Consider the following 15,512-nt stretch of genomic DNA (forward strand, 5'->3'; position numbering starts at 1 on the left):
GACTGTACAGACACACTGTCTCACACACGCACGTACGCGCGCACACGCACGCACGCACGCACACACACAGTGGTGGAAAAAGTACTCATATTTTTTACTTAAGTAAAAGTATCAATACTGCTATGTAGAAATACTATGTTACAAGTAAAAGTCCATAATTCTGTAAAAGTACCAATTGTTTGAAAATAGCAGATCTACAAGCTCACAACGCGTCGTGTGAGCTTGTAGATCGTCTATTTTCAAATAACCTAGGTACAAAATAGGGCTAAAGTGATTCATGTATGTTTTATGATATTATAATTGCGACCGTAAGGTCGCAGTTTAGTATGAAAACCTCCACCGGCCGTCCGTCGGTCACACGTGCGGTCGACCGCACGTCACACGTGCGGTCGACGTGTGATGAGGTCACGATGAGTCATCTATGCCCAAATATAGATTTCTAGGTCAGATGGCCCATAGAGTTTGTGATGTCAAACCTAGCAACCCAATATAAACAAACCTGATGTCAGACCTGAAGTATCCTTTTATACCCATATATGGAGATACAGAGATCTCCATATATGGGCATATTAGAAAGCCCATATATGGGCATATACGGATGACATCAGGGATATCCATATATGGGCATAAAAGGGACAAGGGCTTACAGTTAAGAGATCTCCATATATGGGCATATCAGAAAGCCCATATATGTTCATATACTGATGACATCAGGAATATCCATATATGGGCATAAAAGGGACAAGGACTTACAGTTAAGAGATCTCCATATATGGGCATAAAGGGACAAGGACTGTTACAGTAGATATAGAGATGTCCATATATGGGCATAAATGAACAAGGACTGACAAACACTGAGATCTCCATATAACCTATGGGAATATAAGGGACGAGGACTGTCAGCTTGTAGACCTATTTTCTAAATATTGTTGTACATTAAAAACTTGAAATGGGTCGTTCTGCATAGTACTTGGGATTTGTTGATGTAAATGTTCACATAGAGTGTAATAATTGGTAAAACAAACTTTTGGCCTATTTGTGGAGATAAGCGACCAACGGTCGCTTATCTCCCGATTAGGGAGTCTTACTGGTGTATAAATAACTACAAAGTAACTAGTAACTCAAGTTTTCAAATAATTGAAGTGGAGTAAAAGTACGATATTTGGATCCCAGATGTAGTGGAGTAGAAGTAAAAGGATTGTAAATTGTAAATAATCTAGTAAAGTAAAAATACTTTAAAATTGTACTTAAGTACAGTACTTAAGTAAATGTATTTAGTTACTTTACACCACTGCACGCACACACGCATGCACACACCACGCACGCACGCGCGCGCACACACACACACACACACACACACACACACACACACACACACACACACACACACACACACACACACACACGCTCACACACACACACACACACACACACACACACACACACACACACAAAGGGTGATTTAAAGGTTTGCTCTGCCTATAGTTGACAGTTGCTCTTTGAACCATGAAAAAACAGCAGACTAAATATGAGCCTGACAGTACATTATAATAACATGTTAATGAAGGATTTGTGTTAGCCTTAGGAGTTATAGTTTCAGTTTAGTTTCCATTAGCCTTCTTAGTTAGTTTTTTATTGTAATAATCAGGGGTAAGAAAAGCAAAAAAAAAGCAAAAATACTGTCTCTAAGGGCCCTATTTTGCGTGTCTAAATTAATGCCAGGTCTTATTACTTAAAGACTTAAATGAAGACGCGGAGGCGTGACCAATGCCCATTTTGCGATCATGGGCAGCGTAATTTGGGCACTACGGCACGGCAAACTACATGGTCAAATGGCCCTGAATGGTGCATTTGGGGGTTTAGTGGGGGAGCCAATCAAGTGATTCTGCTGGTTGTAATTTTGGAATGATAATTGTTGGAGACATGTATATCTTCATTCTTGGGGTTCTCACAATGCCAAAAAAACATGTCTTCAATTTTTCTTTTTGGGTTTAGCATGTGTAATTAGCATAATTAGCCAATTAATTGCCAAAAACAGGAAATGGCAATAACTTTGCTTCTAGGTAACTTATAAAGGTGATCTAAGAGTCTAAGTCCATGTTTGTGAGGTCCAGAAATTCATATGTTACCATTGTGAAGTCATACAACCTTTCATAATTAGCATAATCAGCTTAAATTATACAAAAACAAGTTGAAAATCAGGAAATCACTTCATTTTTCACATTTAGCTGACTTTGGAGAGATAATCTCAGACTCTTATTGACTAATTGAGTATGTTTACATGTCCAGAAATTCCTATCCTGATGTAAGTAAATCATGCAACCTTTTGTCATTAGTACAATCTGCATACATGATTTATTAATTAGTCTGAAAGTAGGAAATTACCTGTTTCTTTTTCTGTTAGTATATCCATAGATTAATTCTTGTCATAATGAGTCAAGCAACTGTGCTTCAGCTGTGAGGGATCACAGCTGATAAAGCTAATCATAGTTATTGAAATGGTGTTACTGATATACACTTTTATGCGTGCTACCCGTGATGGCCTCTGGGAACTTCATCTTTCTTCCCTGGATGAGCTATGCAAATACTTCTTTGCTCATGACAAGCAGAAGTATGCCCGGTTGATTCCAGTCTACCTAGCAGAAATGAAGGCCCTGCAGACCACAGATCCAGAGATATACCAAGAATTTATGGATGGGCAGTTCACTGTCAATAAGAATCAGATACCATTCTGCGCCATTGGGGTGGATCATGCCCTTGAGCACATCACTCGCATCATGAAGGTCACTGGAGGCCTTGTGGGCATTACTCAGAATGCTAGTGCTAGGGAAAGGTTCTTCTTGACAGCACCAGAGCTGAGTAGACTTGCTGAAGAAGCATGCCAGATGGCTGGCACACAAACAGCTACACAAAAGGAGCACCATGACTTGTCCATTGCTGTCTGGACAAGGCAGGAAAAGAATGTACTTCGATTGAAGCATGTGATCAAGTCTTCTTTGAATCTTCTAACATATGATGGCAAAGACCTACCCAATATCATCACAAAAGTTGTGATGCCACCCCACGTGGAGAAAGATGTATGCAGCCAAGACGAAATTGGCCAGCAGAACTATGTTGCTTTTGTGAAAGCACGCAATAACAAAAATGAAGTCAGTGTCTGGGCCAGAATGAAAAAGGTTCAACTGAAGATGTGGAAGAGTGCAGGAAAAGTTGTGAAACACAAGCTCGCTGACCAGGTGGTGGAATTGAAGGATGACAGGTCATTGTTTGCTCGAATGTTGATTGTTGCTCGATCACGGTCAGAGATCAACCTCAAAGAAGCCATTGGCCAGCACGAGTTCACTGCCAAACCACATGCTCTCTTCACAGTGACTGGTGAGCTCCGGCCCTGCACAGACAAGAGCAAGCTCATGACCATTCTCGAGGAGCTGCAGAATGAGAAGAGGACTGGTGACGTTGGTGTTGATCAGCAACCACAGAGTGCTGCCACTGACAGTTGTCCCCTGCCATCTAAGAGTGTAACTGTCATAGATGGAATGACATTGGCACAGGCAATGGGAAAGCCATCATGGATCAAGATATGTTCCCAGTGGGCTGACCACTTCATAGCCATACTGGACAGGAAGACCAAAGAACATAGTGAGACCCATGTAGTATTTGACCGCTATGATATTGCATCTTCACTGAAGGAGGCCACGCGTAAGCGACGCCAGGGTGGCAAGCCCCTTACCACGTATCATGTGGAAGACAACACACCGATAGGGAAGGTGTCTGAAAAACAGTTCTTGTCAGGTATCCACACCAAAGATGAGCTGACTGTCTATCTTGCTAAGAAAGCCCTGCACTTCCAGGGGAAACCCAATGTTTTCATAATCACGTCAAGGCAAGATGTCCACTCAAACTCTATCGATGTAAAACATCTCCACAGCTCACAGGAAGAGGCTGACACAAGGATAATCCTGCACAGCCTGCTGTCTGAAGAGGGCAACACAGCTCTACATCGAGTCCCCGGACACTGATGTCTTTGTTCTTGCAATCCGATGGTACAATCAGCTGTGCAAGGACACCTATTTCATCACCGGTGTGGGAAACAAAAAACGTATCATCTCACTGGAGCCAGTAGTGCAGGCACTGGGTGAAACGAGGACTTACCAGGGTTCCATGCCTTCACTGGAGCTGACCAGACAGGCCATTTTGCTGGAAAGGGAAAGTTAACCTGTTGGCAAGCCCTACAACGGTGTCCTGTGGAGGTGGTATCTGCATTTGATGCCACCAGCAACTGAATATGGATGGGAGGCTGAGGGAGATCATCTGGTGCCAGTCACAACACAGGATCCCCCAGCTCCAGCCACCATTACTCAACTGATCAAATGTGGCTGCAAGAAATCCCAGTGCATGTCACATTGTTCTTGTCGATCTCAAAATTTGAACTGCTCTGAGATGTGCATGTACGGGGCAGATGAAGAGGTGTGTTGTAACGTAAGCAAGGCGCAACTGTTGGGGATTGACGATGACGACGACAAAGATGGAGACCCTTCTATTTAAATGTGTTTACAGAACTTTCTGTACATATTAGTATAAACGATCTGATAATTCTGTGACCATTTCTCATATTGTTCTTTATTTTATATGAGGGATATATAAAGAAATATAGCTATTTCTGGTTTCGGTGTGATTATTACATAATTATTACACAGACAAAAGGTTGCATGATTCATGTATAGGATAATAATAATTCCTGGACTTGTAAACATACATCTTAGAGTCTGTGAGAAGCTTTCAAATTTGACTAAAACAAAGAAATGCAGCAATTAGCTTATTTTCACCTCGTTTTTGCGTAATTTATGCTAATTATGCTAATTAGGAAAGGTTGTATGACTTCACAATGGTAACAGATGAGTTTCTGGACCTCACAAACATGGACTTAGACTCTTAGACCACCTTTATAAGTTACCCAGAAGCAAAGTTATTGCCATTTACTGTTTTTGGCAATTAATTGGCTAATTATGCTAATTACACATGCTAAACACAAAAAGAAAAATTGAAGACATGTTTTTTTGGCATTGTGAGAACCCCAAGAATGAAGATATACATGTCTCCAAAAATTATCATTCCAAAATTACAAAAATTGATAGGCTCCTCTACTAGTTACTTTAATCAAACCAATCAGAGTATCGGCTGCCATACCCTTTAAAGATCAGCGAAAGACGCAGTGCTATTTTCCGTGTGTCGAGTGGTGAGACCATAATAGAAAGAAACATCATATTGAAAGGAGAAATGTCCAACTGCATGCATGGCCATAATCATATGGCTTATTGTCTTATTGGTGGACAGTGGACAGCCTTTCTCTTTCTGTAAAGCTATAGAAGCCATTGTTCTCGGACCACCACTGATGACGATTATGATAATAATAATAACTAGAAATACTGTACCTACGAAACAGTGTGGGCTCGCTCCAAGACAAAAGATAATAGTATAAAAGTGTCACGGTCCCAGGCAATGCTCTCTTTTATTTTACTGACCTAAAATGGTACTGGAACTACAATGCGGACAAGTAGGTGCCAACTTGCACCTCACGCTCAAGAAGGCCACACAGGGCCTACTTGTGCGCAAGCAGAGGGGCGCGTGGTGATTTTCCGATGGCCTTAAAGTCCGAGAGACTTAAAGTCCGAAAGGCTGTTCAATTTAGTAGCCTAGTATGAGAGCGGAGACACACACACACACACAGGAGGAGGAGAGAAAGAGGAGGAGAGGCGGCTGACTGAGGTTGCCGACGCTTGCAACATGATGTTTAAGATGTTAAACTTGGTCACACTCACACATAGGTTGAGTGATTACTTCGTTTGATGTGAAAGCATAATGGATAAAAACCTGGATGTTACCTCTTATTGTGTGACCAAGGTTGGATCCAGTCAATTTGAAGAAATAATAATCCAGCGTTTACTTGAGGTGAGGACAATAAGAAAGCACAGGCCTACGTTTTCATTCACAACTTCTTGGCTGAGAATCCATTCTATAAAGCCATTATGTCATTTTATAGCCTAGTTTAAACTAAGGGAGCTGCTCGACTCTTTTCAGACTAGCGCTGACAGTGAGTGCGAGAGCTTAATTGAAATGACCTACATAATATGCGCAGTGAACTGGAATTATATAATTAATTATTTGGGAACAGGTGTGTAAAGATTCTAATCTATAAACATCTCAAATAGCTTTTATACTTTTTTTTAATGAGATTTGGCCTTATATATTGATATGTGCTCAGATTTGGCTATTTATTTGCTGGCTTTTAGGCTAATTAATTATTTTAATCACGCCAACCTCTGCGCATGAAGGGGGGGTGGACCTCTCTCTCTCTGGGACATCGGATTCGGATCTCCGTGCCGTCGGACGTTCAGGCCGTCGGAATATCGAGATTTGTGCCAAGTTTTGAGGAGAATATTCAGCGAGCCCACAATAATAATAATAATCATATTCGTGTACACTGTAGGGAGCTACAATGGAAAAAACTATGGCTCGTGGACCAACCGGTGACTTTGTACACGACTTCGTACATTTCCCATAGATTCTATGGGACTTGACCACTTGCTCCTGCCCTTCGTGTACACGGTCTGTGCCGTCTATAGTTTCTTACTGGGGGGCAGCAGAGAGCCATATGTACACAGGCCCTAGGTGGTGTCCACGACCAGTAGTTTTACATGAACCCTCAGAGGGACACTGTGGGCTTATCAAGTGGTCCGTGGTGGTTCTCAAAGTGAGGTCGGGGGACCCTCAGAGGGACACTGTGGGCTTATCCATACCTTGGCTACAGGGGGGAAATAATTAAATGTACTTTTCATCGTGCCTGTTGCTAAGGTATGGCAACATGATTGGTGTCTTGCAAGACACCAGTCATGTTGCCATACCTTAGCCTTTCCTGAACTGACGCAGCTGTGAACATGTGTACACAGCCAGCATATTACTCAATGCCAAACTTTGCACACACACTCCTTGCCTGCCAATCCACAACCTCCACCCCTCCAGGGACCCCCAGGGCTTATCTCCCGATTAGGACACTTTCCAGCATAGTGACATGCAGAACAAACTGTCCATATAGTATGGTTTACATAAAAGTCAGTTGTCTTTCACACACACACACACACACACACACACCCACACACACACACACACACACACACATATATATATATATACATATATATATATATATATATATATATATATATATATATATATTTCATTTATTTATTTCATAAATATTTTTCATCACAATTGGGTTTGTGGGGAGCCATCCCTGCTTCAAGCTGTCACAGCATGGCACCAACACTTCAAACTAGTTAAAAAACCCAATACAGCAGATCTACAAGCACCTCACAGATCTACAAGCACCTCGCACATGCCAGGGACAGAGTAGGTTGGCCTGTATAAGCCTTGCTGTCAACACACTATACTACACCACTCAGGCCACCAAGCCAGGTGTGGTCAATTAGTGCCTTCTTTTGATCAGTGGCTTCTGCTTGATGAGTGGCACCAGTCTGTCTTTGTTCCCTGGTCAGTCAAGTTCACTGGGAGAGAATGTTTCAGATCAGTGCAAGTGTATTTGTTTTCCATTTGGACTTACTGTGTTTTGTTGGTACAGTATGCGTGCGACTAACTAATATTTCTGATAATTCCAATTTGTTTGTTGTTTAATTAGCCGGATTGTGAATGCCCTGCATTTTTCTTTCATCTTTAGAACCACACGTGTGTAACAAAACAGAGTGGTGATCATTTGGTGTGGGTGAAGAGAAGAAAAACATTTCATTAAAGGAGTAGTTCACCCCCAAAGTGACTTTTTTTCTATTGAACTCAAGTCTCCATGGCGTGAGTAATACATTGAAAAAATAAGTCATTTTGGGGGTGAACTACTCCTTGAATGTCAGTTTTGTGGTGTTTTGACTGGACACCCTGAGGATATTGCCAGATAGACAGACAGACAGACAGACAGACAGACAGACAGACAGACAGACAGACAGAGAATTGTAGGCCTTGCATTTATTTGACTTGGTTCCAACAGATGGCGAAAATAGCTAATCTTCAAGCTCACAATGCCTCACTGTTTGGACAAAGAGTTGAGGCGTTACATTTTGTAAAACACGGCCTTGTGAAAATAGCAGATCTACATGCTCACAACACCTCACAACGCAGGGCGGCGTGAGCATGTAGATCTGATATTTTCACAATTTCTGCCCCTAATATTTAATTTATCATTTTAAAAGTATTAAAAAGTCCTTAAATTGTCTCTTTAGAAATGTGCAGATAGCCTCTGTATACTGTTGAGTGGAAAAACAATGTTTCACATTAAGCTAAACATTTGGGACCACCCAAGATCATTTGGAGACCCCTCTAGGGGTCCCATAGTTGAACCACTGACTTATAAGGGGAGTATGGAGACCCCTCTAGGGGTCCCATAGTTGAACCACTGACTTATAAGGGGAGTATATGAGGCTGGATCCGTCTGGAACACTGCACTAGGCTCTCGCCAGCTCTGTAGCTCTCCACACTTGAACAGTTGTGTCCTTAAATTCAATTATAATAATTAACCCCTGTATATACGGGCAATAGTTTCACATGACTTTGTGTACACAGCCAATAGTTTTACATGAACATGTTCAGGCTTTAGTACTGTACTGTCTCGTGTAGCCCAACAGAGCCCATCACAGCACAACACGGCCCACCAGAGCCCAATACAGCCTACCAGAGCCCAATAGACTCCAGCAAACCTAAGTCCAGCCCAGTCCTGCCCAATAGGAGTATAGACCAGGGAAGGGGGGTAGTTAGATGACTGCACCAGACTCCACCAGGCTGCTCCATGCTCCAGCCAGCTCTGTAGATCATGTGTACACGGCACTCCTAACTCGAAAGGTCAAGGAAAAGGGTCGTTTTAGGCGTCAAAACAGGCCCTTTGTCTTTAAAATGAATAAAAAAATCAAAAAAATATGTTTTGTTTCAGGCAGGACACACGTTTCATATTTGAAGCATGCCCGATCTGGTCCATGGCCGGTTCTCAAAGTGAGGTCGGGGGGCCCACAATGTCCCTCTGAGGGGACACGGCACAGATTGTGTACACGAAGGGCAGGAGCAAGTGTTCAAGTCCCATAGAATCTATGGGAAATGTACACAGGCGTTTACAAAGTCTCTGAGTGTCCCACCAGGCTGGAGCAGCCTGGTGTTGTCTGGTGCAGTCCTGTCTACCCTAGTCTGGCCTATTCAAGCCAGATCTGGACAGTAATGGCCTGGTGGAGTCATCTAACTACCCCCTTTCCCCGGTCTATACTCCTACTCGGCTGGGCTGGACTTAGGTTCTCATGACCCTTTACGATTGCGAAAAAGACACCGAAACCCGGATTTTTGTCCTTAAAATCAATATAAAAATCTAAAAAAATCTGTTTGTTTTACGCAGGAAACACTTTTCATATTTGAAGGATGCCTGATCCGATGGAATGGGTTTCGTGTCTCTCCGACACTTTGAACCCTTTATGATTGCGAAAAAGACACGAAATTTGCACGCCACCAACACGATTACACATTCTTTCGGATAAAAGACACTTATTCTGACTTACTTTTTGACGCTGAATCCAACAAACCCGGTCTCGTGTCTCTACGACACTCCTAACTCGAAAGGTCAAGGAAAAAGCCACTGTGTACACAGGCAATAGTTTTACATGACTTTGTGTACACGGCCAATAGTTTTACATGAACATGTCTAGGCTTTAGTACTGTACTGCCTCGTATAGCCCAACAGAGCCCAGCACAGAACAGCACAGCCCACCAGAGCCCAATACAGCCCCCCAGAGCCCAACAGAGTCCAGCAAACCTAAGTCCAGCCCAGTCCTGCCGAGTAGGAGTATAGACCGGGGAAAGGGGGTAGTTAGATGACTCCACCAGGCCATTACTGTCCAGATCTGGCTTGAATAGGCCAGACCAGGGTAGACAGGACTGCACCAGACTCCACCAGGCTGCTCCAGCCAGCTCTGTAGATCCTTGCACATGCGATTAACCACTGTGTACACGGGCATTAGTTTTAAGTTTTACATGAACCCTCAGAGGGACACTGTGGGCTTATCAAGTGGTCCATGGCCGGTTCTCAAAGTGAGGTCGGGGGGCCCACAGTGTCCCTCTGAGGGGACACGGCACAGACCGTGTACACGAAGGGCAGGAGCAAGTGTTCAAGTCCCATAGAATCTATGGGAAATGTACACAGGCATGTACAAAGTCACCAGTAGTTTTACATGAACCCTCAGAGGGACACTGTGGGCTTATCAAGTGGTCCATGGTCGGTTCTCAAAGTGAGGTCGGGGACCCTCAGAGGGACACTGTGGGCTTATCAAGTGGTCCATGGTCGGTCCTCAAAGTGAGGTCGGGGGACCCTCAGAGGGACACTGTGGGCTTATCAAGTGGTCCATGGTCGGTTCTCAAAGTGAGGTCGGGGGCCCACAGTGTCCCTCTGAGGGGACACGGCACAGACCGTGTACACGAAGGGCAGGAGCAAGTGTTCAAGTCCCATAGAATCTATGGGAAATGTACACAGGCGTGTACAAAGTCACCAGTAGTTTTACATGAACCCTCAGAGGGACACTGTGGGCTTATCAAGTGGTCCATGGTCGGTTCTCAAAGTGAGGTCGGGGGACCCTCAGAGGGACACTGTGGGCTTATCAAGTGGTCCATGGCCGGTTCTCAAAGTGAGGTCGGGGGGCCCACAATGTCCCTCTGAGGGGACACGGCACAGATTGTGTACACGAAGGGCAGGAGCAAGTGTTCAAGTCCCATAGAATCTATGGGAAATGTACACAGGCGTTTACAAAGTCTCTGAGTGTCCCACCAGGCTGGAGCAGCCTGGTGTTGTCTGGTGCAGTCCTGTCTACCCTAGTCTGGCCTATTCAAGCCAGATCTGGACAGTAATGGCCTGGTGGAGTCATCTAACTACCCCCTTTCCCCGGTCTATACTCCTACTCGGCTGGGCTGGACTTAGGTTTGCTGGACTCTGTTGGGCTCTGGGGGGCTGTATTGGGCTCTGGTGGGCTGTGCTGTTCTGTGCTGGGCTCTGTTGGGCTATACGAGGCAGTACAGTACTAAAGCCTAGACATGTTCATGTAAAACTATTGGCTGTGTACACAAAGTCATGTAAAACTATTGCCCGTATATACAGGGGTTAATTATTATAATTGAATTTAAGGACACAACTGTTCAAGTGTGGAGAGCTACAGAGCTGGCGAGAGCCTAGTGCAGTGTTCCAGACGGATCCAGCCTCATATACTCCCCTTATAAGTCAGTGGTTCAACTATGGGACCCCTAGAGGGGTCTCCATACTCCCCTTATAAGTCAGTGGTTCAACTATGGGACCCCTAGAGGGGTCTCCAAATGATCTTGGGTGGTCCCAAATGTTTAGCTTAATGTGAAACATTGTTTTTCCACTCAACAGTATACAGAGGCTATCTGCACATTTCTAAAGAGACAATTTAAGGACTTTTTAATACTTTTAAAATGATAAATTAAATATTAGGGGCAGAAATTGTGAAAATATCAGATCTACATGCTCACGCCGCCCTGCGTTGTGAGGTGTTGTGAGCATGTAGATCTGCTATTTTCACAAGGCCGTGTTTTACAAAATGTAACGCCTCAACTCTTTGTCCAAACAGTGAGGCATTGTGAGCTTGAAGATTAGCTATTTTCGCCATCTGTTGGAACCAAGTCAAATAAATGCAAGGCCTACAATTCTCTGTCTGTCTGTCTGTCTGTCTGTCTGTCTGTCTGTCTGTCTGTCTGTCTGTCTGTCTATCTATCTGGCAATATGTTCAGGGTGTCCAGTCAAAACACCACAAAACTGACATTCAAGGAGTAGTTCACCCCCAAAATGACTTATTTTTTCAATGTATTACTCACGCCATGGAGACTTGAGTTCAATAGAAAAAAAGTCACTTTGGGGGTGAACTACTCCTTTAATGAAATGTTTTTCTTCTCTTCACCCACACCAAATGATCACCACTCTGTTTTGTTACACACGTGTGGTTCTAAAGATGAAAGAAAAATGCAGGGCATTCACAATCCGGCTAATTAAACAACAAACAAATTGGAATTATCAGAAATATTAGTTAGTCGCACGCATACTGTACCAACAAAACACAGTAAGTCCAAATGGAAAACAAATACACTTGCACTGATCTGAAACATTCTCTCCCAGTGAACTTGACTGACCAGGGAACAAAGACAGACTGGTGCCACTCATCAAGCAGAAGCCACTGATCAAAAGAAGGCACTAATTGACCACACCTGGCTTGGTGGCCTGAGTGGTGTAGTATAGTGTGTTGACAGCAAGGCTTATGCAGGCCAACCTACTCTGTCCCTGGCATGTGCGAGGTGCTTGTAGATCTGCTGTATTGGGTTTTTTAACTAGTTTGAAGTGTTGGTGCCGTGCTGTGACAGCTTGAAGCAGGGATGGCTCCCCACAAACCCAATTGTGATGAAAAATATTTATGAAATAAATAAATGAAATATATATATATATATATATATATATATATATATATATATATATATATATATGTGTATATATATATATATGTGTGTGTGTGTGTGTGTGTGTGTGTGTGAAAGACAACTGACTTTTATGTAAACCATACTATATGGACAGTTTGTTCTGCATGTCACTATGCTGGAAAGTGTCCTAATCGGGAGATAAGCCCTGGGGGTCCCTGGAGGGGTGGAGGTTGTGGATTGGCAGGCAAGGAGTGTGTGTGCAAAGTTTGGCATTGAGTAATATGCTGGCTGTGTACACATGTTCACAGCGGCGTCAGTTCAGGAAAGGCTAAGGTATGGCAACATGACTGGTGTCTTGCAAGACACCAATCATGTTGCCATACCTTAGCAACAGGCACGATGAAAAGTACATTTAATTATTTCCCCCCTGTAGCCAAGGTATGGCAGCTGCCATAGCTTGCCATACCCAATTGACGCCCCTGCATGTTCACCTCCAGTAGGTTGGGAAAGTAGCCTGCCACCCTGTGGAAATAGGCTTGAACTGCAAGATAGGACCCTAAAACAAATAAAATGGAATAAAAAAGCATCCGTAAGACGGATGGGCGAACAAGTGGTGTCCATACGTAGATGGGGTCCCAGAGGACATGTAGAGCCCACCCCCTTATTTTTCACGCCCCCAGGGAACACACAGCGGGGTTTGGAAATTTGTCGTGTACACCAGCCCTAGGACCTCGGCTTCGTGGACCGATTTAACGATAGGGGTAATAATAATAGTAATAATTTGTTTTCAGAGTGTGAAGATCTTAACCTACCACGAGCCTGATGTTCCAGAATATCTACAGTTCGTCCAAGACCTGAAGACGGATGCCAAGAACATGTTTAACTTCACTGTAACAGACACTATGGTAAATATACACAAAACACTACACAGCACTACACAATGAACACGTTTTATTTTACTTACAAGACTCATCGTTACATATGCACCACTCCTGAAACCTTCATTTATAAATTAAGTGGTTATCTATAAACATGTATTGAAATTTGCGCTCAGGGGGCACCATTGGTGCTTTGGTGTTTTCTTTCCAGGGCGGATGGTCATTTATTGACGCCACGTGCACACGCGCCTTGAGATGTGTGCATGGGCCTACATGTGCGCATGGAGCAAATAGAAAAACTGCGCTGCAGTAGAGAAACTAAAAGTTTGCTTTGAACGAATCTCAAACAGTACCTACCACCGTAATGGAGCCATGTAGCCTATGAGGACGCATACACAATGCACACATACAGTCACTGCTGGAAACGTAAAGTAGGTGTTAAAGTAGCCTATCCATATGAATAGACTTGTGAATCTATGGGGGAAGCGCAAGCCCACCAAACCTGGTAAACTTGTTATGCAAATAGCCATTTGATTAGATAGGCTATGGCGCCTCGTATAGCTTATAACTCTATGGTTCTAGCATGCACTGTTCCGTGCCGTTCCTGCGCGTGCATGTGGGAAATATATTGGCCTTACGGCGTCCGGTCACGTCCGGCCTCGAAAGCACTACCGGGTGGCACAGTGGTAAATCCCCGCCCACCACCACGGAGGTTGTGGGTTAGAATCCACAGAGGTGCATCCGACTTTGTCGGGCGTCTGTCAGCCAGGCGGGAGGGTGATACTGGTCATTGCATGTACTCCTGCGGGCTGGGGGGCATGGACAAAAGTGATAAGTAGATAAATAGGACCTTTTAACCTTATAATTAAAAGCTCTGATAGCCAGAGTTCTTTTTGAAAAGTAAAACACGCAAAGCCAAATATGAGAAGAGAAAACGGAGTACAATAATACATTGGTTTATTCAGAGAATGCATTCTGAGAGACAGAGAAGAGCAACGTAGGCTACTTTCATACGGGAATTAAGTCACTCCCCTCAAAGGGGAGAAAGAGACACATCAAAGAAAAGGGTCCTGTGTATCTTTCTGTACCAGGCACCAGGGTAGCACAATGTTGCATAATAAGATCTCATCTCAAGTTGATGGCCTCTCAGTGTACTGTAGGTCATACTGACACAGTTTGAGGTTTACGCCAGCGGAACTCAAATAATATGATGAGCTATCTGTAATGACAAGACAAATATAAACTCTTTAAACATACAAATGATTAAACTAAAAGCACATTAAAAAATTCCCTTATCAAAAAGGACCGTAAAAAAACATGGGATTGCCGAAATGTGTGTGGGGAGGAAATCTATTGGCATACAGTAACAATATAAAAAAGGGGGTAAAAAAGAATTGTCTACTGGGAAAGATTAAACCGGAAACAGTTTTAACAAGAATTCCCTGCGCTCAAGGGCATAATTTTAGGGCCTATACCCAACAAAACCCTTGATGCGGCGTAGTTTAGCTTATTTTGGAAACTTTGTTTGGTTTAAACATCTTTTAGTCCAACTCGCAGCGACTGGCAAGACTACACTACTCGAGCATTTAAATGGGGATTGGGGAAACAAACAGGGGGGACCAAAAACGATAAGCGATACCACTTCTTCTTCCTTATCCCGGTCTGGTTTCCGGGTTAGGCCGGTCATTTAGAACGAATAACGCTTTCCCCCCGAGGTGGAAAGTCTAGTGACGCGAGGCTAGTGGACAATACTATGGTAAAAAGATCAACTCACTATAAAAAGGACATTGATATTATAACTTGATGACATGCCACATACACAACGGTACACTAATGCAGTGTTTCTCAACCACTGTGCCTGGGGACCTTTAGTGTGCCCCTGAGAAGGGTCAAGTGTGCCCCTTGAAACTGCTTGAAAGCCAGTATTGTATTTATCATTTTTAAAATGATTTAAACTAGTGAAAACAGCCGATCTACAAGCACACAACGCCTTGCCGTGCGAGGCGTTGTGTGCTTGTATTCACTGCTGTTGTGCGACAGCCTTGTATGATGAAGCAGGGCTTTACTTTGCGAAGAAACGTACACATTTGAAACTTGGAGATACAAGGTTTCTTCCCGACA

The 15,512-nt window shown here is 43.5% G+C and overlaps 1 protein-coding gene across 1 annotated transcript in view; it reads left to right on the forward strand.

Annotated features, from left to right (window-relative positions):
* The window catches only part of LOC308292845 (atrial natriuretic peptide receptor 1-like), a gene marked incomplete at both ends in the record, with an annotated part of 53,531 nt that overhangs the window by 13,088 nt on the left and 24,931 nt on the right, over positions 1-15,512 (forward strand). The window contains one exon of the mRNA XM_080735269.1: positions 13,305-13,418. Coding sequence (XP_080591395.1) covers positions 13,305-13,418 — 114 coding nt within the window. The remainder of the gene's footprint in view (positions 1-13,304; positions 13,419-15,512) is intronic.

This window comes from Nannobrachium achirus (assembly GCF_963921795.1).
Source record: "Nannobrachium achirus genome assembly, chromosome: 10".
In the NCBI taxonomy this organism is placed as follows: domain Eukaryota; kingdom Metazoa; phylum Chordata; class Actinopteri; order Myctophiformes; family Myctophidae; genus Nannobrachium; species Nannobrachium achirus.